This window comes from Molossus molossus, unplaced genomic scaffold (assembly GCF_014108415.1).
Source record: "Molossus molossus isolate mMolMol1 unplaced genomic scaffold, mMolMol1.p scaffold_m16_p_11, whole genome shotgun sequence".
Classification (NCBI taxonomy): Eukaryota; Metazoa; Chordata; class Mammalia; order Chiroptera; family Molossidae; genus Molossus; species Molossus molossus.
Genome location: NW_023425346.1, coordinates 27,229,729 through 27,252,448, shown reverse-complemented (window position 1 = coordinate 27,252,448; position 22,720 = coordinate 27,229,729). Strand labels below are relative to the sequence as shown.

At 43.4% G+C, this 22,720-nt stretch overlaps 1 protein-coding gene across 2 annotated transcripts in view; it reads right to left on the bottom strand.

Moving 5' to 3' along the window:
• ARHGAP15 (Rho GTPase activating protein 15) overlaps positions 1-22,720 on the bottom strand; it is a 618,649-nt gene that overhangs the window by 43,697 nt on the left and 552,232 nt on the right. For both annotated transcript variants that reach the window (XM_036253427.1, XM_036253428.1), the window contains one exon: positions 18,210-18,315. In XM_036253427.1, the coding sequence (XP_036109320.1) occupies positions 18,210-18,315 (106 nt within the window). The remainder of the gene's footprint in view (positions 1-18,209; positions 18,316-22,720) is intronic.

Below are 22,720 nucleotides of genomic sequence, written 5' to 3'. Positions count from 1 at the left end.
TTCAGAAACAGACTGGGAAAACAGTTTTATGTGCAACTTTCCTTCATCCTCAGTAAACTTGTTCTACTCAGAAGGCCTGGGGAATATAAGGTTTCGATTAAGCAAATGCGCTGCTGAAAAACACTTAAAGATTACATGATCATATGTGGATTAACAGTCATCAAACAACACAATTAATATTAAAATTACAACGGACACGACATTATCATCCTTTGATAATGCACAAGGAACTTTTGAATCTTGACGCTTTCATTAGGAACTTATGTTATCTCTGCGCTAGAGCGTGGTTATTAGATAAATGGGTGGTTATTAGAGACTTCTGATTGGTGAAATGACAGCTCATTGCAATCTGTTTGGATCCCTTTGGGGTGGAAGTTATTTACTGAGTTATAGTATTTGATGATACTCTTCAGGTTTTTATAATGCTGATGATTCTGAATTATCTGTTGACTTTCTGCTTTTCTTTCCTTGGCGGTTAATGATTCTCACTGTGCCTGCCGCCCAAATGGTGTTTAACTCCGTCCTCTCTCTTCAGGCTCTGAACACTCTTGGTGAAAGCATCCACTTTCGTGATCTGAAATATTCCCTCTAAAAGCCTGATTCTCAAATCTACATTTCCTCCTTTAGCATCATACTTTCACTTACTCATTTGCTAAATAATGTGTTAAACACTTCCTATTGCACTAGCCTGAGCTGGTTACATGGGGCACCACAGAATCCGGGAAGAAATGATTCCTGCCTTCAAGGAATTACATGTATGAGAAAAAGATTAATTACAATTTCACAACAGGCTGAGTCGAGCTGTCTATGGTTTCACTGGGAGCTTACGGGAGGGACCTTCATCTCTTTGGTGCTTTCCAGTTTACAGTGGGCTTTTATTTACAAGTGTCCTTTGAGGCATAGGTATTGTCATCTCTTTTAACACAGAAGAGGAAACTGATGCTCTGAGAAGCTGTGTTAACCAAGGTGACACAATGAAGGAGTCATCCCTCAGGACACAAACAGGTTTTCTGGTTCTGAATCCAGTGCTTTCTTTACTTTCTCTCTTGGATTCAGTCAAAGATGAATGGTTTGGGCTGGACTCTCTGCCTGATTTCCAACTGTGTCAAATTCTAATAACTGTATATATTCTTGCTTTTTACTCTTTTTATCTGATTAGATTTCTCTCTCTCTCTCTCTCTCTCACACACACACACACACACACACACACACACACACACACACACTGCCGGGTGGGTAAAGTTAAGCATCATTCCCATGCTAAAGATGATAGAGCCAAGGCTGGAAAGGGAAGCCAGGCCCACAGTTACTTGGGAAGTTTATATCCAAGCTGGGGCTGAAATCCAGTTCTTTAGATCCTCTCAATCTATCAGAGTCAAATGTGGGAGACACTTTCCACCCACAAGTAACTCTTTCTAATTAGATTGATGGGACAATTTAAATAGTTCTCCAGTTGGTTTTCCTATTCTCCTAGAATGTTTTCTCAACATAGCGATTCTTTTAAAACTGAAGTTAGTTCATGTTATTCTTGCTCCAAACTCTAAAACTGCCTCCCTCTTTCTTTTAATTCCGAGCAAAGGGCTAATTCCTCACAATGATCCCCAAGGCCTCATGGGACTTGGCTTTGTCAACAAGGTGACTCTTCCTCCTCTTCCCACCCTCCCTTGCTTCAGCCACACTGGCCTCCTTGCTTTGCTCTAGGCCAAGACCCCAGGACTCTGGATGTTCTCTCTGCCCGGAGTACTTTGACTCCACGTGTTCCCTTCACAAACTCCCTCCCTCCTTCAGCTCTCGTCAAATCTCACCTGCTTCCCCCAAACCTGATTTATTATTGCACAGCACTGATTGCACTCTTGATCCCTTTCATCTGCCCGACTTATACCTGTTCCTTAGCAGGCATCACCTTCTACTGAGCTGCAGCATTTCTTTGTATAGTATGTTTATTATATTTATTTGTTTATAGTGTGTGTATTACGTTTATTATGTAAACTCCATGAGCGCAAAGGTGATTTCTGTTTAGTTTACCAATGTAGCGTAAGTTTCCAGAACAATGCCCGGCATTGTTGGTGCTCAAAGTCCATAGATGGCTCAGTTTCTATCAGTGAAAACTCCACTGTCTTTCATCCACAAACTGAACACCTTGGCATTGTCCTGAACTCTTTCCAGTTATGCATGCATCATAGCGAAACGATCAGCAAATTCTCTTGACTTCCCATAAGGTTCTTCTGGGAATTGCTCCCTTCCCGCTGAACTCCACAGCCAACACAGGGACAACTGCTCTGTTCCCAGCTCTGCTTCTGCCACCGTCTTTGAATCTTCCATCCCCAAAGCCATTTTATATATGATCTGTCTATAAATTAAGAAACTTAAAATGGAAACAAAAGCAAAACGTAGATTCTTCAGCCACTCAATAACCCGTCTTGGTCCCCTGTGGTCTGAGACATAGATTTCAGCTTTTCTGCCCGGCCCCACCCATAATCTGGCTCCTCCCTGAACTGGGGTCTCTCCGCCATTGCTCAAGGCCACATCCTGCACCCCTTGGCTTTTTACAAGCAGACTCAGAACATCCCTGTGCTTCCCAAATCTCACCCATGCTTCAAAACCAAATTTCAGCTCTACCTTTCATTGGAAATTTTTCAACTATTTTAATCCAATTATCCTCGCATGTGCTGTTTGGCAGTTAATTATTCTTTATGCTTTTTTTTCTTTCTTTCTTAAGTGCTTTATCCTCTGTTCAGTAGCTCCGCAAAGGCAGAACTTTATACTTAAAAAAAAAAAATTCCTAACTCTCCCCAGTGCAGTATGGAGCACATAGCAGGCACTCAATAGATAGATACTGTTGATTCATTGATTGATGCTTATATTCTTCTCCTTCTTGTATATGCACTTCACCATGCTCACTTTAGATAGCTGAACATTTCAAATGATATATTTTGAATTATATCCTACATTTATATATCTTTGGCAAGTAATAGCATTTTTGCAGCTATACTGATGAGCTATATATTAGGATAAATGTATATTTAAACTCCAGCCTTATCTAGTTTATAGCATGTCTGAACAGAGGAACTGATACTGCTTTCACCAGAGATTAATTGACTCATACTTATTAAGCGTGTGTGTGTGTGTGTGTGCGTGCTTCTTTCCATACATCTAAAGTGAATCCCATCATTAAGAAGTCACAAAATATGTAGATATGGGTATAAAAAGCACTTAGGAAATAACCAGATAAAGAATAAAATCATTAATCCAACCAACAATTAAGCCTTTAATGGCACATGCAGGCTTAGCATGAAAGCCTCCATACCACACGGCAATAAACTAAGTTTGCATAATATAAGCTGCAAAATGGCCCATTATTTGATGTTTTTCAGCAACTCTGATGTTAATTTACAAAGCTCTGAAGGAAGACCATCTCTCCCTTCCCGTTCACTGGTCAAACCTGAACAGTCTGCATTCTGCCATCTCGTCTTCTCGTGACTCACCCTGAAAACATACGCTTAGGGTTCGGTTCCTGGTGGGTATCTCTTTGCTATAGCAGTAACCAAGGAGTGAGAAAGACGACCCTGTTCAGAGCAGACATCTCATTCATGAAATATGTTCAGGGATCAAAGTCTGTGCCTCTCTACACAGAAGAAGCCATTTTAGGAATGGTTGGTATTATTTATTATTTTGGCCTCCCCATGTTTCTGCTTCCTTTTGTTTCGGAGATAAATGAAAGTGAACCTAATTATTCTGGGTGTTCAATCTCATTCTGAATCCTCTTTCTCTTCCCCTAGCCTCTGCTCTCTTGGTTCCCAGAAAACTTTCCCCTCTTCCTTATCAAAGATGCTTTCTTAAAGTATGGTTCCCTGAACACCAGCACCAGGAAGTTTTGTTTTGTTTTTGTTTTTTCAATTGATTTTAGAGAGGAAAGAAGGTAGGGAAGGAGAGAGAGGGAGAGAGACAAGAGAATCATCGATTGGTTCCCATTCTTACATGCCCACAATTCAGGTATGTGCCCTGACCAAGAATCAAACCCATGACCATCTGGTGCATGGGAGGAGGCTCCAACCAACTGAGCCACACAGGGCAGGGAATCTCAGGCCTTCCCCCAGACCCCCGGAATCAGAATCTATATTTTTAACAAGACCCCTAGGCCATTGGATTAACCTGAGCTGGAACTTCCTGAACCGCTGGGCGGCAGGGATGTTCGCCACAGGACGAGCAGGTGGAAGAGCCCTCACGGTGCCCATTGCCCACCACGTGAATCCCCCTCTGCTCAAGTACTTCAAATCAGCCAGCGGCACGGATGGAGGGCATTCTCTTTTTCTGGCCAATTAGTTGACACTGTGAAAGTCTTCTGCTAGAACCTGGGTTGTGAGAGGTGAAGGCTTTTGGATGAGCTGGGGATGGTGGCCCCGATGACTTGTGGTCATCCAGGTTCCTGTGGTGCTTTTAGTGAGAGAAGGGGTCAGGGACCTCAGTGTCCTGGCCGCCTTCCAACCTGTGTAATTGCATGCAGTCTACCTACGTCTGCTCTGCAGTTGCAAACAGGTAAAGAGTTGTTTACTTCGTGTAGCAAACCACTGTTTTGTATGGCTACAGACTGCCCATTAGCTGCTGTTTTTCAGGGGGCTGTGTTCATGGTGAAGAAAGTGTCTCTGGCCATGTCCTTTCTGCCCCCACGATCTCCAGCCCCCTCAGTCCCATACAACCGCATACCCCTTTTCTTCTGTGACCATTCTTGGATAAAAGTGCTTTAGGATCTGAAATTCCTAGAGTGGGACAATGCCCATTTCCTTAATTCCTGCCCCTTGGCACACCTAGCCCTATGCAAGCCATTGCAGGGGAACTTGGGGGAAAAAGTGGCAGAAATGTGGTAAAATAGGCCTTCCTTTGCCAAGACGAAGGGTCACTTCCTGGGACTGTCAGGGAAACACAAACCACCTGAAGAATGTGCAAGTCTAGGAATCGGTTATTTCCAGTGTGATGTGAATGGGGAGGGAAGTCCGAGAGGACGGGGCATGCATTTTATTTCTCCTTTCCCACTAGTTAGGAATATACAGCAGGACATGGAAACCAGCGGTGAAATGCCTCACTGTCTCCGTGGGGGATGTCTGGTCCTGAGCAGAAAACGTGGCCCCGGGGGCATGAATGGAACCCCCCTGCGAGGACGCCAAGGTCGGCGCGGAAGGACACCGTGGAGTGAGGACAGTGGACACCGTGGAGTGAGGACAGTGGACACCGTGGAGTGAGGACAGTGGACACCGTGGAGTGAGGACAGTGGGCGGAGACGCCAGCGGGAGCCCGCGGGGCGAGTTCTGCTCTAATCAGAGCAGACGTCTGTTTGTGAGCAGGGTTTTCCTGGGACATAAAATCGTTGCTAAAATAGTGCTCAAAGGTGGGGGTGGGGGTGGGGGCACCAGATTTCAGTGAAGTATCTCTTTGCATGAGTAAACTTATTCTGTTTCGATGTCCAAGCACAGAGACACAAATTAATCAGATAAAAATTCCTTTATCACAGGGGTAATTTCTCTTATCTTTTCATATCCCAAACACTATGAGAGATAAATGAATTAGCTAATGAGTAAAATGAATGAATAAATAAAACAACAAAATTAATAAGGGGAAGGAGATTGTTCAGAGGTGGACAGTGACTTTCAGTTTGCGGAAAGCAGGAAAGAGCGGCTTCGTCCCCAGGGCCAGCGCCTCTGTCTGCCCACTCGTGTCCCAGCGTGTTCTAGTCTCTAGAACTGGGAGAAAGGAAGAGCAGGTGCTCCTCAGCCAGACGGATGGAGCCACTGCATGCCCACCACAGAGGGGCCGGTTTGCCAAGCCTGGTGAGAAGAGGAAGCACTAGAGGCAAAAAGTGGGAAACCAAGAGCGCTATTGAGTCAAGTGAACGTTCCCAGACGGGACCGGAGCTAGATGATGTGGCTGAAGAAGGTTCCCAGAGCCTAGAGGGCGATTGTTATCCTGATAAAACCCTCTTCATTTCCAGCTCAGTGTGTCTCATGATAGGTACTCGATACGTTTGTATCGCGAATAAATGGGTGATGGATGACGTAGGCAAGAATGCTTTGGAGGCGGAGTGAGTTCTCAGGGGGAAGCATGGTTAAGGGCAGTGGTGATATTGGGAAGAATGGCAAAAAAAAAGGGGGGGGGGACCAATGTAAGAGAAAATAGCCTGGTTCAAAAGATTGCATGACACAGAAGAAAGGAAATTAGGAGTGAGAAACAGTAATCTCCATACAAAGGGCAACATTTAGTATAAAGCTTCTAAATTCTGCATGTCTTTTTAACTTCCTTTGTACACATTAACAAATTAACCTGAGAAAAAAATTTACAGACCAAAAACATGTCATTGGGGCAAGATTAAAATAGTTAAATATTCAAATCTTAAATTTGAGCTCTATTGTTATATAGATGGTCTCAAGGGAGATTGTCCCAATGTCCAGATCAAACACCCCCTTAACTCATGTCTTTGTCCCCCAAAGGATCTCATTCCAAAGCCCTTTTTTTGGGGGGGGGATACCTCTTCAAAGTCAAGTGTGGGTTCAGTCGGCCAGGGCACAGGCCAGTTATTGCTCATGCCTGAGGTTCCCTCCTGTCCACTGCTACGGCCCAGTCTTTTCTTAGCCCAGATACTGTCCCGAGATCTGAAATCTTGGGTATAATCTGCACTTTTTCTTGCATGAGAAAAGAAAAAAAAATCCCAACAACGTGGAAATGTGCAGCTACCCGGCGCTAACCGTTCCTGGATGTCACCCTGCAGCTGTAATTTCTGCTTTCTCCTCTGCATCGTGGGTAGGGCTGCGGGCCCTGTCAGCACCCTGTCACGCTTCCCGGTGCGGGCTACCATCGGACTCTGTTCCTCACAATTATCCATAAAAACACTTACAGAACCTTCACAAGGGAAAAAAAATGTATATATATATTAACAGGTTAAAAAAAATAAAATAAGCGACTTTAAAAAATTTAGTACGCTGAAGTGGGTGCTCTCTGCAAAGGCGGCTGTGCGGCCTCATCGTCTCCAGCCCTGCGATGCTCTTTTGTTCATGGTGTGACAAGGATGCGGGGAGCCAACGTGATTTAACGAAATAATACACAAATGTCAGGAATACTTTCATGTCTTGTGTACAGACCAGAATAAATTACTCCGATGGAATGTTTTGTTTTTCTTTGCAGGGAGCAGCCCCCCGGTTCACAAGGAGCTATGCTGACAAGAAGTGGTGAAGGAAGAGTATTAAAAATAACCGATCTGAACGGAGGACTCAATGGCTCGGGAGTTCACTCGGGTTCCAGAGACGGAGGCCCGGGGAGGAAGGTGTCAGGCAGCCGGCAACGCGACATGAGCCTGGTCCTGCAGTTCTCTGGGCACTGGGGGGAAGAGTAAGTCCAGGAAGACGTGGACAGGAGGGAAGTCGTTCTCAGAATTAAAGGTGAACCGAAAGGAGCTGGCAGCTGCCTGGACGTGCCAGCCAGAGAGGCCACGGTATCTGAGACACGTGACAGGCCGGGGGACCACTGCGGAGCTCCCCGAACAGCTCTCCTGGAGGGCTTGCCAGGAAGCCAGATGCTGCTTCTGGAAGAGAATCTTCCGCGGTTGGGCATCTGGGTTCAGCGCTTTCCATTTAAAGTGGAGAGAAAAGGAGGTAAAGACAGAACCGTCGCTGCCTTTAAAAGAAAGAAAATGTAGTCTACGTGTGCATACATGCTCACACACAGCATTAATGAATGCGGACATGGAACATGTTTTATAAAGAACTCCTAAAAATAAAACTTTCCCCGGTGCTTTTTAGGTGGAAAGAAATGTGTTAGAGGGAGGGAGGGAGGGAGTAATGAGAGTTGGAGAGAGAGAGAGAGAAAGGGAACAGGGACACCAAGGAAAACCCTCATACCAATATGTCTGTTTACTCGTTAGTTGGGTGATTTTACTTAAAGGGCTGAGATGGTAGCTGGCGTTGAATTGAACAGGGAAAGGCAATGTGAGTGGTGGGCTTGTGTCCCTATCACTGCTGGCTGGTCTTCCTCACTTCTTGTTTTACCTTCCTTCTTTCCTGGAACACAATCGACTATTGGTATTGGCAGGAGAGCAGAGTGTGGTCGAGTGGACTGGAAATCAGGTGACTTGAGGTCTGGTTGATTTTTCCCCCTTTTCACTTTGAAGTTCACTGTGTCTCTGCTCCGTGAAACAGGGAGCTGAATCTCTTCATACACTTAAGAGCAGAGGGCAAGATTTTGTAATCAAGGTGAATTTTTTTTTTTTGCTTCACCTAATGCTAAATAATTCAAGGTAGTACTACGGAGGCCAGTAGATATAAAACTAAGTTTTTATATTCCAAAATCCGTTACAAGTCCCAGATAATGAAGAAATCAGGAGACTGGCACCCCCAGCACCCCCGCTGGACTGCAGTGACTGGTCTGACAGGCTCCAGCACTGACAGGTGGCCACAGACCCCCGGCCACGGTCCCTCAGTGGCAGCAGCCCCTTTCAGCACTCATCGGTCATTGCACCCAGGGCCTCTGAGCAGGCGGTTTTAATATTGATGCATGATGCTTCTATAATCTGGGCTGCTCTTCTCTTCATCATGAAGAAAAGATAAATATCAGGTGAGGAGGGAGGAATTTGAGAGGAACAGGTTACTAACCAACACCCTCAGGATGTAATAGTTCCTAGTCCTGGTCTGAAATAGAACAAGTTTCCGAGTTCCCAGTTGATCTTAAGTGGAACAATCACTGGCTAGTAGATTAACATCTTCTCATTCAGTGAAGTCCTGGGATTCCATGTGTTCAACAATAATCACTGAATGTCTGTAGTGTCAGGGACTCTACCAGGCTCTGGGGATACAGCCCGCTCCAAAGTACACCCTGCTGAGTATGCTCTACTGGCAAAGTGGCCATGTCAGTTCTCTGTGATTTCCTCCTTCACCAATATTTTAAAGACCTAACTCCTATCAATAACATTTTTTTCTTTCCAGCTTAATCTACTTATTCCTGTGATTTTTAAGAGCCAGAAGTTGAAGGTTAAGACAGTAGCTAGTCACCACTAGAAATTCTGCCCAATGTCTTGTTATCACAAGAATGTTCTAGGCCTCCTTTTGGAGGTAATAGTTTTAGCCACAAAAAATAATAACTCTGTTCTCACCAAGTTCTCTTTTCTGTCACCATGCATGCCATTCTCAGATTCCTTTCCCAGTTTCTTCCTCTGATGACCCCTTCAGTGTTAGACATCCCCAAGAACCTGTCTTCAACTCTCTTCTCTCTTCATACCATCCCTTGGGGTTGTTTATGACCTTACCCCATTGCCATCTTTAAACCGATGACTCCTACATTCATACATAGATCCCAGTCACCTTTCCTGTGTTCCCAACATAAATTTTTTATCCTCTAATTGACTTCGCTAGCGGAATATAAACAATGACCAAATCACATCATGTCCCCAAAATTTCAACTTCTTTCATGCCTCCAGTTTTATCCTTTTCCTCTATGTAAGTTAAGGATATCATCACTCACCTAGTTCAAAACCTGGGTCCGTCCTGAAATCTTCCTTCTTTCTAACCTCTTGCATGCACTTGGTAAGCAAGTCTTGTTGAATCAACCTCCTCATTGACTCCTGTATCCATCCCTCTACCCAGCCCCTCCGCCCCCACCTCCCTTAGTTTGGAATCTCTAGCTTGGACTATCACAGCAGCCTCAGGACTGGGTTCACTTCCTCTAGCGTTGCCTCCTACGGGCTGTCCTTCACACTTATAAAGCTTGTGACCTTTAGAAATACAAATCACATCACCTTATCTCCCTGCTTCAGACACGTCAGTGATTTACTAATGTCTACAGAATAAATTTCAAATTCAGCAAAGCATATAGTGTTCTTCACAATTGAGCTCAATTTGACTACATTCTCAGCTTATGTTCTGCCACTTCTAGAATTCGCCATCCTCCTCTGTGCCTCCTTGTACATAGTATGTTTTCTGCTTAGAGCGAGCCTGTTGTCTGCCGAACCGCCATCCTTCAAGATAGCCTCTGGCATCTGGGAGGCACTCTTTGGTTTCTCTAGGCTAAATTTCAGTGCTTGCTTGGTGCTCTCAGTGTCTTGTGATATGACACCACGTGTATTATAATTTTTTACTAATTTACTCCAGGAAACTATAGGCTATGTGAGGGTAGGAGTCCTCTTTCAGCCTCTAGGATCAAGTTGAGGGGTCAGGGAACGTTTTCTGTAAAAAGTCAGGGAGTAAATATTTTGAGCCTTGTGTACCTGGCTATAGTTTCACAACTCTTGCCTTTGCAGCGTGCAAACAGCCATTGGCAATACATACATATATAAGGGTGAGTGTGTGAGTGTGTGTGTGTGTGTGTGTGTGTGTTCCAGCCAAACTTTAACACAAACAGGTAGCAGGCTGGATGTGTTCCCTGGGCCATAATTTCCAACCTCTGATGTAATTCAGTGCCTGAAATACAGTAGTCACTCATTAAGACTTCCTGAAGAAACGGGTGGATAAGATTTTACAGCTAACATTTTTACAAGTGCAAATTTATTCGACCTATTGCACACATGAGCAAAAGGGAGGGTTAGAGACATTAAAAGGTTTTCTTAATATTGTACAGTTTCTAAGGGCTGAGGTTGGGATGTGAGCTCATGTTTTCTGATTCCAAATCCTTGGTTCTTTCCATTAGGTAAAAGGCCAAGCTTCATAGTGGGAACAAGCGTGGCAACTGAAAAAGCTTACCTCCTGCGAGAGAAACACCCACACTAGGGGGGCCACCGCTAACAATGGAGAAGACAGTGATCGATGAGCAGTAGCCATTTTAAGTGTTTCCCCCCCTTTATTCAGTGGTTAATTTTAGCATTCACATGGTAAATCAAAACATCAAAAGTAATAATTTCACTTTGGTCTTAAAAAACTTTATCTCCCAAAACCTTCCTCCAAAACAAGGATCCACCACTGGAAGGATCATTGAACCTTAGTCCCCAGCTCACAAACCTTATAAATCCTGTGCCAGAATGTCTCCTAAGCAGATGACATTTTAATGATTACTACAGGGAGTTGGGAACTATTGCTTCATCCTCACGATCAGAGTAATTAATTTTCTTAACTACCAGGCCAAATTCTGCCACGGGAGTCCAGTTGAGAAATTTCAGACCCATAGGAAGTACATTAGCTCTTCAAAGTGATTAGGGTGCCATTTCAAATACACAAGCAAAGGAGCGATTAGGCTTCTGGCTTATTTCAAACAACTTGCAGCCCCTGTCCCTCAGGGAGGAAAAAAAAAAAAAAGAGAGAGAGAGAGAGAGAGAGAGAGAGAGAGAGAAAAGAAAATAACAATTTGCACAGGTTCCTCGTTTTCCAGTAAAAATACCCATGGCCTGCAAGTCGTTGGATATCAGGTATTGTGGTTGGGTGAGAGACCAAAGTGTACAGAAAAAGGGCGGAGTGCCAAGAAGCCAGCACAGAAAACACAGCCCGCTCCAAAGCACACCCGGCTGAGCATCCGGAGGCCTGACGGGAGGCAGACAGCTCGCAGCCACCGCTCTGTGAGCCCACGCGGGGCCAGGACTTACTGGCTTTCCAGTCCCTTCTTGAACCAAGCCTCATTCCCCCCAAAATACCAGAAATGCCCACTCTGCCACGCTCAAGACAGGGTGGACGGGTCCTTTCCTCACCATTGCTTCCTCATCCAACCCTTATATTTCTTGACCGTCATCCTTTGAGTTGCCTTGGACATGCTTTTGTAGAACATTTTATTTAACATCCATGAAGACCACAGAGCAGCTTTAAATATCAGTTTACTCTCACAAAACAGCCACGCTCACAGTTTCGCCTTTCAGCGAGGCCCTCGCCTGGCAGGCTTCCATGAGATCGGCCTATTCGGCCAGATCAGTTGTTCACCTTGGAATTCTAGGAACAGCTGGAAGATTTTCTTAGGGTCAATACAAAAGGGAAGACTCTGAGCTCCCCTTTCAACTGATTTTTACCAAGAGCGAGTCTCCTAGAAGCTGGTTATTTGCATCTGAAATCTGCAGCAGATGTATTCTTCCGAGGTTGGCGCTGAAAGTTAACGAATGAGTTTATTTCATAAGTCATCTCTACACGCCACCCATTTCTAAGAAAGATGACTTTCTTTGAACAGTGTGTACCTATCCGGGAGCTGAATGTACTTTTACGTCACCCCCTTCAAAAATAGGAGATTGTTTTGTTTTCCAAAACGCACGCCACAAGGTAAATCTGGCTAACAGGTTCCGGTTAGCTGTGTATTTTTGTATTTATTTTCTACAGCTTGTGTAATAATCATAGATTATTTTCATCCTTGACATGAACATGTGCGAAAAGACAGTGGCCACAGCTAGAACACCTGGCGAAGAGCAGTGGTGACAGGGATCCCTCAGGTCCAGGTGGATGTGCAAATGATGGGCTTCCAGGAGGGGTGTGTGCTGTGGGTTCGAGGCACAGGAGGAAACCCTACAGGCTTCACAGTATCTCCCTAGCCAGGCTTCCTCAAAGCCGGCGTGCGGCCGTGCCTGGCAGGAAACTCACTGTGCACACGCCCTGAGAGCGGAGACAACAAGCCAGAGGACTGTCCCCAGGAAACTGCTGGGACGGAGGCTGGGCCCCCGCCTTTAACCGCCTCACGCCTGCGGAAAGGTAAGACTAGGTTCTCCTCTCTCAAGCTCCCCCTTCGGAAAAAAAAAATAGCCGGATCTGAGAACTGGGACAATGGATCGGGTGGATGTAGTCAGAGACAGAACAGAGTTAGGATGGGGGTCCGCGTGGGGATCAGCACAGCGTGGGGGTCACGTGGTTGGTAAACATGTGAAAACAGCCTCTGTGGGACTGGACTGGGGAAATGGGCCGAGCCGGGCCAGCATAGAAAGTATGGTTTTGGGAAAAGGTTTGGTGGTGAGATATAAGAATTTTCTGGAAGCCAGGAAATTTGGCAACCCAGCCTTTGCAATTCTTCCTGTATTTATTTCATTCAAAGTTATTTTACATTTTTCTCACTATAAAAATAGTACATGCCAACATATAATGTTTAGCTAGAACTTAATATGGGCTGTTGAAGAGATTATTTATTTACTCCTCATCACAGAAATAGGTCCAGTTATGATTCCTACGTTACAGATGAGAAAACAAAAGCTCAGACTAAAGCCACTTGTTCCAAGTTGTACCTGCAGTGAGTGGCAGAGCCAGGACTCTCGTTCAGTCTGCCCACCTCCCAATCCTGTCTCTCTCTTTTTTTAAATTAAAAAACATTTTTTTTTTTCTTTATTGATTTTACAGAGAAGAAAGGAGAGAGGGAGAGAGATAGAAACATTGATGCGCGAGAACACTGATTGGCGCCTCCTGCATGCCCCCCACTGGGGATCAGGCCCACAACCTGGGCATGTGCCCTGACTGGGAATCAAACTGGCGACCTCTTGGTGCCTGGGGCAACGCTCAACCACTGAGCCACACTGGTCGGGCCCTAGCCTGTCTCTCTACCTCGTCTCTCAAGCTCAGTGTCTTCTTCTACATCGTTGGTAGAAGAGGAAAAGAAATACACGAGGGAAAAATCCTCTCCTAATTCAACAGCTCTAAGAAAGAAATATTAATATCCCAGCAAATATCTTTGCCATCTTTTCCAGATGCACAGCTTTCCCACGTATTTCTAGTTATGTTCTCTTCGAGTACAGAAAATACTGTATCCTCGACTTTATTTCACTTAGCACAAGAATTTTCCCAAATTAAAAAAACAAAAACAAAAACAATTAGCTATGAACTACATTTCACTAACAAATTAGGAGCTGATCCAGTGTACCATGTCCTGTCTCCTATCCCTGGGTACTTGGGCTGGCTCCAGGTTTCCACCAGTGCAAATGTTCTGTTGTAAACAATTTTATCTGCATAACCAGCTCCCCTGTTACTGAGGATAGGGCTCCAGCAGGTAAGATGACCACTGGAAAGGCATAACAATTTGAAAAATTTTTATTATTGAGATATATCACATGTATGCCATTGGTGCATCCCAATGGGCAGCATGTAGAGGGCTTGATTCAACACACATCTGACAAAATGGGGTTTACCCTGTGCTATTAGTTTCCTATAACCTCATCTTTTTCTTTCCTGTATCTGCAAAATAGAGAGAAGGGTGCACCCTTCTCCCCAGTGCCTCCTTTTGCTTTTTAAAATTAATGTCGGAGGGACTATTTTCACAGTGACCCAGTTTTGCAACCTCAGACTTACCTCCATGGCTGACCAGATATGGGGGACAAAGAAATGAGAGAAATAAAAACTGTGTGGAGTTTTTCTTTGAAAAGTCTCAAGATTTGGGCCATTTCTTTCCATTTGATGTTTCCCTCTCCAACGCTTCTACAACTCCCCGGAGGCCTCCTGGGTTCCTTTTCCATTCTCTCTTGTTCGCCCGACACTGATGTCAGGCAACTCTTTCCTAAACACTAAGCATATTAGGCAATTGTCCGATAGATACAGTTTCGACAGTTCTGCATTTCTTATATAAATCCTTTGCCTGGCTCTCAACCTCCAACAGCTACATATCAGCAAGTCAGCCTTATCTTTCCTGGCCCTTCTCCCCATTAACTTCATCTTCACACTGTCCCCTGCCTCTCCAAAGAAGTTGGCTGAAGGGACATGCACTTGGCACTTACCTTTTTATTTAATCCTCACCCGAGGACATTTTTTCCATATTTTGTTCAGATAGAGTGGGAGGGAGGAAGGGAGGGAGAGAGAGATAAAGAGAGAGAGAGAGAGAGAGAGAGAGAGAGAGAGAGAGAGAAACATCGATGTGAAAGGGACACATCGACTGGCTGCCACCCGCACGACTCAACCAGAACCAGGGACAGACTGCAATTGAGGTACGTGCCCTTAGCGGGAACCGAACCCGGGTCTGTCTGGACCACAGGCCGTCGCTCTAACCACTGAGTCAAACCAGCCAGGGAAGCACTTATCTTTTATAGAGACAGAACTTGCCATGTATGTCATGATTCAGAAGGTACCCCAGGACCTTCCAGCACTTCTCACTGTAATGTCAATTTGTGAAATGGCTAATAATAAAGGTTTCCAATGGCTGGTATTTTGGAAATGATAGCTGATTCTGAATTCCTGATCTCAAGCTATCACCACAGGAGCATAGAACTTGACCTTGAGTTTGATCAAGAATGAGGACCCTGGATTCTGAGACGATTTAGTCTTTACAGTCATTGTGTAATCTATGGTTAGTAGAATCACAGCCCTTTAAAATTCTGGCTTTGTGGCCAGAACTTGCATTTCCTTTCTAGCCCAACTGTGCCGTATTGAGCTTTCTCAGCTGGTAGTTGCTTTGCTTTCAAGGGAACGTTTAACTCAGACCTCTGCAAAAATGGAGTTCTCTTCTGTTGGCTGAGGAGCACGCAGGTCAAGTGGAATTTCTGGCACTTCATTACATTCCCTGACCTTCACTAAACAAACTTCACAATATATATATATTTGCAACAATTTGGAATAAACACGACATCCACGTGTTGATGGTAGATTTTCTGAAGAACTACCAAATGCATCAGGACTAAGGAAAACATTCTAATGATTCTTTCAAACATGAATATATTTAAATTCTCGTTAAACAATCTTCTTATTTAGTCGTTTCAGGCTTTGATGGCATGCCATGGTTGGCTGTTTATCAAAAACTTAGCAAGAAATGCTTAACAAGATATAATCTTGTGCACACACTTGTGCATAATTAAACCCAGCTTATAAATCAGGGCACAGTGGAATATGGTCACACCACTCAAGAAAGGTGGGTGGTGAGCAAATAACACTTTTCTCTCTATCTATAATGAAAAATCTTCTAATGTGAATGCTGTGAAGGTGATATAATAATCTGATCTTAAATCTTAGTTAAAAACATCTACTTCCATCTCTACTGAACTGAATGAAAGTCCTAACAAAATCAGGAAACTAATTTAGACATAAAAACACAACCAGGCATTAATTGTTCACACTGAAATTGTGTGGCGTGAAGGTGAAGGATTCTCCTCCTTCGAAGGTTTTTAATTGGATGGATTCTCATCTGTGTGTTTTCTTTTTTTCAAAGAAGGATTTAGCTGATTCTCAGTTTCTTTATTTTATAGCTGTTATTTCAGTTGGGAAAAAGGATTAATTGAGACTGAGTAATTGATATTTCTCAGGATCTATAAGATTAGGTGTTGCACAGCATTAAAGGGTATACTTTTCCATTTATTTTATGACTTTGTCTAGTTAAAGTTACTGAGATAAGCACGCCAGTATTTACTTGTAACTTGAAACCCCCTTCCTGGTGTGACTGGACCCTATGGGAAAAGAATTAACATTTGAGGAATGCTTACCTTGTGCCAGGCATTTTATATGCATTATCTCATTTAATTCTCATAACCACAAGATATGCTTGATATTATTTAATATGATTTTACGTGCCTGAGATTATAAAGGGAGTAAAGTATAGAACAAGGATCTGACTCTAGATTATCTATTTCGTTAAAGCGCAAGATCCTTTCGTTAAATCACAATGGGTTTCCCACTGTAGCCAGTAGGTGGAGGTGACAAGAAAGGACATTCCAACAACAAGGGGTCTTCTGGACTTTGACACAGGTGCCCTTTCATGAGTAAAATAAGAAAGAAACTAATATGATGAATCAGATAAAAACATGTTCCCTAATGCAGGGACTGGTTAAGCGAATTACAAGCTATCCATACCATGGAATACTATGTCGTCATTAGAAAAAATCAGATAAGTCTGTTTAATGAAATGTAAGGCTTTCCATGAGTTGCAAAGTAGTTGCAGAACAATAAGCGCTACTTGATGTATTTTGACACAATTCAACCACTACACACACGTTTGCATGTGCTCAGACACAGGTCTGCAAGGACATTTATTAAAATGTTAGTTACTTCTGCTCAGCAGGCTAATTTCTAGTAGGCAAATTTCACTTTTAAATCAAATATTCACCACTGTTGTTTAATATTTTTGTGTGTGCGCAATTGCATGTATTACATTTACAGTTAAAATTCACGAAGTGAACTCATTGAATAATCTTCAGGAATGACCAGACCCAAGGCATGATGGGTGATAAAAGTGATGAAGGAACATTACTATATTCATATGATGGAAGCTAAACCTCATCACCTGTATTGAGTTCTGCGGTATCTGAGGAAGGCGTTACAGAGGGCAAATGAGTAACAGTCATTTCAAGCTTGACATGTCCAAAATAGACCTCTTCAGTCTGCAATTCCTATTCATCCTGCTCCTCCTCCAGCCTCACCTATCTGTGTAGCACTACCATTTCTGCATTTGCTCAAGCCCAAGACCTAAGAGGGACACTCAATTTCTCCTCTCCCTTCTCCACTGCATCCCAACCAGGCACAGCTGGACCCTCCTGCCCAACACCTCTCCAAGGGCTCCACTAAGGCACCATAACCTTTTGCCTGGACTACTAGGGTTGACTCCTAACAGGTGTCCGTGCTTTCACTTTTGCAATCCATTCTCCACATGGCAGCCGGGGTGATCTTTTATGTTCCCTCAATTTAGCATTCTTTGTGGTTCTGCATTGTATTTACAATGGAATACAAATGTCTTACTGTGGATCAAGAAACCCTATATGATCTGACACTCATTTAACATTTGGGACCCCGACTCCCACCACCATCTCCCTAGTTCATTAGGCTGGAGCATCCTGGCCTGCTTTGCAAACACAACTAGCTCTTTGGGTCCTCTGGGTTTTCACACTCGTTTCTCTCTGCTTGGAATACACTTCTCTTAGTTGTTTACAGGGACAGCAACTTAATAACCTGAGTCAATGTTTTACAGGTGAGGAAATAAAATTTCAGAGAGTTTAAGTGACTAATTTGTGGTTCTAGTACTTGGTACATGGCAGGGCTAGGTTTCAAACTCATGCCTGAAACATCTCATGCTCTTACGTTATACTGTATAACAAACTAATGACGCCTCATCCCAGGGCTCTGGCTACAGTTCTGACCACCAATCAGCAAGGATCTATTTTTTGAAAAGGCCAGGAAAAACAACTTCATTCAGAATTTCCTTTTGTAGCGTCTCCTTTCTACTATTAGTACATTCTCAAACTTCTGCAGACTCATATCAGCGAGAGGAGACAATTTGAGACAGATGCCTTTGGAAACGCGTGTTTGAGAGACCTGAAATTAAATATTGTTCAAGTAGGAAATGAGTACATGATGACACAACCAGAAACCTTTCCAACTTACTTAGTCAGATGTCCAAAGAGGACTCTCATGGTGTCACGATTTGGTGGAGGGAGTTTTTGTACAAGAGATCTCATAGTTTCAATCCTTGTGTTGTTGTCTTGCTTTTCTGAAAAAAATAAGAAATAAAAACAAAGGTTAGAAAAAAATAAGATTTTATTAGTACATGAGGTAATTCTCTTAGGAGAGTTTTGTCCTGACCAGGAATCCAACCGGTGACCTCTTGGTGCAGGGGTCGACTTAACCACTGACCCACACCGGCCAGACTCTTAGGAAAGTTTTGGACTAAGAATTAGTAGCTTAAAGTCCTACTTAGTGGCCAAAGGGACTAGGTGTACTCAACACTGTCATGGAGTTTCTTCATTTTGACTCTGAATTAGGTCGTGGCCACGTGACAAAGATGGGCCACTAAGACTTGAGTGGAAGTGTTCTGTGGGACTCCTGGGGAGGTCATGTATAGCACATGCTGATTTAGCTACTAATCAAATCTTACAGGTGTTTTACTATTATACAAGGCATGGTCAGATGAATAATGAACTTCCAAAGATGTCCATGTCCTAATCTCTGGAACCCGTAAATAAGTTACTTTTCATGGCAAGAAGGATGCTGCCCATGTGATTAAATTAGGTGTAATTTGATGGGGAGATTCTGCAGGATGATCGAGGTGGGCCCAGTGTAATCACAAAGGTGGTGAAGAAGGAAACGAGAGGATTGGAGCAGAGAGACAGTGATGTGACACAGTGAGCAGAGAGAAGTGGCTGTGTGATGAAGGGCCCAGGCCGAGGCGTGGACAGCCTCTGGACACCGGGCAAAGAAAGGAAACGGAGCTTCCGGAACGTTAGAGAATAAATTTGTGTTGTGTGAAGCCACTGAGTTTGTGGCCCTTTGTTACAGCAAGAAGAGGAAACTAACACACAAGTGCACACATTGCCATTCGATTACCAATATTCTGTGGTTTGCTTGATTTTTGTGGAAGAGTAAAAACACTTTTAATACTTCTATACTATCCTGTCTCTGTAACACATTTTGTTTTTGCTCTAAATTAGGAAAGTACAAAAGCAAAAATTGAAAGTATAAAACAGTCATATACCTTTTTAAAACATTAAGTTCTTCCAAACTGCATGCCACATGAACTGCTTTTCTTTGTTTTGGTTCCTTTTTACGTTTATGTGCTTGGATGGCATAATAAAAACTAAGTTACTCTCTGGCCGGTTTGGCTCAGCCTGCAGTCGAGAAAGGCCCGGGTTCAGTTCCCGCTAAGGGCACATATTTTGGTTGCAGTTTGTCCGAGGCCCTGGTTGGGTTGTGTGGGAGGCAGCCACTTGATGTGTCCCTTTTACGTCGATGTTTCTCTCTCTCTCTCTCTCTCTCTCTCTCTCTCTCTCTCTCTCTCTCTCCCTCTCTCCCCCTCCCACTCTGTCTGAACAAAAAAATGGAAAAATGTCCTCGGGTGAGGATAAAAAACAACAACAACAAAGTTACTACATGCTCTAGAGAATTCATCTTACCATAGTTTTAACCAGTGCACAGAATTATAATTATTTATTGAACTTAAATATTTTCTGTACTATTTTCTTTTTGTTAATCCTCACCCAAGGATATATTTTTTTTCCCATTGATTTTTAGAGAGAGTGGAAGGGAGGGAGAGAGAAAGGGAGAAAGAGAGCGAGAAAAACATCCATGTGAGAGAGACCCACCAATTGGCTGCCTCCTGCACGACTCCAACAGGGACAGGGGATGGAAACTGCAACCCAGATACATGCCCTTGACGGGAATTGAACCCGAGACCTTCCAGTCCCTGGGCCAATGCTCCAATCGCTGAGCCAAACTGCTAGGGCAGCATTTTCTATACATTTTTCTTTTTTTTTTTTCTTTATTGATTTTAGAGAGAAAAGAAGGGAGAGGGAGAGAGAGATAGAAACATCAATGAGAGAGAATATCGATTGGCCGCCTCCTGCATGCCCCTCACTGGGGATTTGGCCCACAACCTGGGCATGTGCTCTGACTGGGAATCAAACCGGTGACCTTTTGGTACATGGGTTGAGCTCAACCACTGAACCACACCAGCTGGGCGCATTTTCTATATTTTTATCTCTAACTTCTAGCACGGAGCTCTAGATGACCCTGAGATGATGTATAAGAGAATAACATGTAAGACAACACCCACCCAATATCCACTCCCTTCGTCGTTAGCAAGACAATCCCAGTGTGGAGGGAATGGCCACAGACCCAGTTGAAAGAGTTCATTTGCCAGCTTCCTTGGCAGCTGGAGTGGCCATGTGACTAAGATTGGCCATTGAGGCTTAAGTCAATGTGGGGCTTCTGGGAGGGCATGCAGAGGGTGCTGACCTCTGCTCTTCAGCATGTAGATGGAACGGTGATAGCAGGAGACGACGTTGAGAACAGAGGCAGAGCAGATCGGGGTGCAGAGCAGATCGGGGCGCACAGCTAGCAGGTGCTCCCTGAATCTGTGCAGCAGCGACACTGCCCCATTCTGTCTGCCTCTGAGTTTCATGAGCATAAGAAACTAAGCCTCAGTGTACTGACGCCTTTATGAATGTTTCTCTGACACTAACACCAAACATAGTTAATCATATGATGTACTTCCTAAAGGCCACTTTGTAATCACCTGCTACTAGGTAGGTAACTTCATAAAGTGAAGTAAGAGTTCAGAAACTGAAGAGTTTTTTCAAATTACTGTTACAAAAAACAACAAAACCCCACTTTTTATAAGAATTTATAGGAAAAATATCCTGTAGAAGATGGTATTTGGCTAAAGTGGGATGGGGCAGTCTTCCTAGTAGAACTGTGCTTGGAAGCTTTTATTCTTCCTCCTCCTAAAACCACAAAGGCCTGTAAATAATCCCTCCCACAATTACAGCTTTCAAAATTGCAGTTATTCTTAGAAGAGTTCCAACATAATATGGATTGGACAACTGCCATGAAAGAGACAAAGGGGAGAGAGAGAGAAAGAAAAAAAGAAAAGCCACTTGCAATATCATAGAAGACAACAGATCTAATCTTTTTGCCAAAAGGGTAGAAAGCATCCTTGTAGCTCAATGATGTTAAGACAATGTGATGCTTCGTAAGACCAGTTGGAGTCAATGGGACACCAGAAACTCAGGAAAAGTACTAACACAAGTCAGTAACCATGATCATAAAATTGGTACAGTATGTCCAGGAAAGAGCTCTTAGGGACACTTGGATACCTTGTGTCTAGCATTCTGAACCTAATGCTACACACGGGTAATTATGTGCAAAAATATATAAGCCATGCTAGTAATAGAATTTACCTGAGGATCTGTTGACCCTCTTGGTTCAGGCAATAAAGATGGTAGTAGAACAGGTGGTAACAGTAGTCTCTAAACCTATCGTGACGGTGCTGAATAAAGTATGCCTATTATTAAAAAAAAAAAAAAAAAGTCCAGCCTGAATGGCTCAGTGGATTGACCATCATCCCATGGACTGAGAGGTCCGGGTTTGATTTTGTCAGGGCACATGCCCAGGTTGCAAGCTTGATCCCCAGTGTGGGGCGTGCAGGAGGCAGCAGATTGATGTTTCTTTCTCATATTGATGTTTCTCTCTCTCTCTTCTTCTCTCTAAAAAAAATCAATAAAAACATATTTTAAAAAATGTAAAAGTATGCTTTACTGTTTAAAAAAAGTGAAAAAAGGTATTAGAGGGGAGAAGAAGGGAGGGGAGGAGAGACCTTTCTAAATTTACCAAAATCTCTGGCCATAGTAATGATCAAGTCAATGTTAGAATCTCCAAAAAAGAGATCAGCTGACATTGAGAACTACAGATGTAGCAGCCATAGATTAGGCTGGGAACATAGGATGCTGTCAAGGGTGAGATTCAGAAAGGTGGGGGTTGCTTAATTGGAAATATATGAATTTGCAAGGTCCCTGCCATGGTGCTTGGGCAGCAATGAAAACTTTACTAAGTCTATTTAACCACTAGGTAAAATAATTATGAATTTCCTTTAGACAGAGTCAGTTCTCCGTCTCTGCTCCATTGTTCTTAGGACATTCTATTTATATGATATTCCACACAATACTGCCACGGCTTGAAGCAACCCATGTGCCCATCAGTAGACGAGTGGATAAAGAAGTGGTGGTACGTATATACAATAAAATATTACTTGGCCATAAAAAGAATGGAATCTTACCTTTTGCAACAACATGAATGGACCTAGAGGATATACTAAGTAAAATAAGTCCATCAGAGAAAGACAAATACCATATGATTTCACTTATGTATGCAATCTATAGAGCAACATAAATGAACAGACAAAACAGAAGCAGACTCATAGATACAGAGAAGAGACTGATGGTTGCCAGAGGGGAGGAGTTGGAGGGCTGGGTGAAAAAGGTGAAGGGATTGACAAGTACAGATTGGTAGTTATGAAACATTCACGGGGATGTAAAGTACAGCATAGGAAATATAGTCAATGATATTGTAATAATTATCTATGGTGCCAGTTGCATACTAGGAATATTGGGGGGACCATTTTG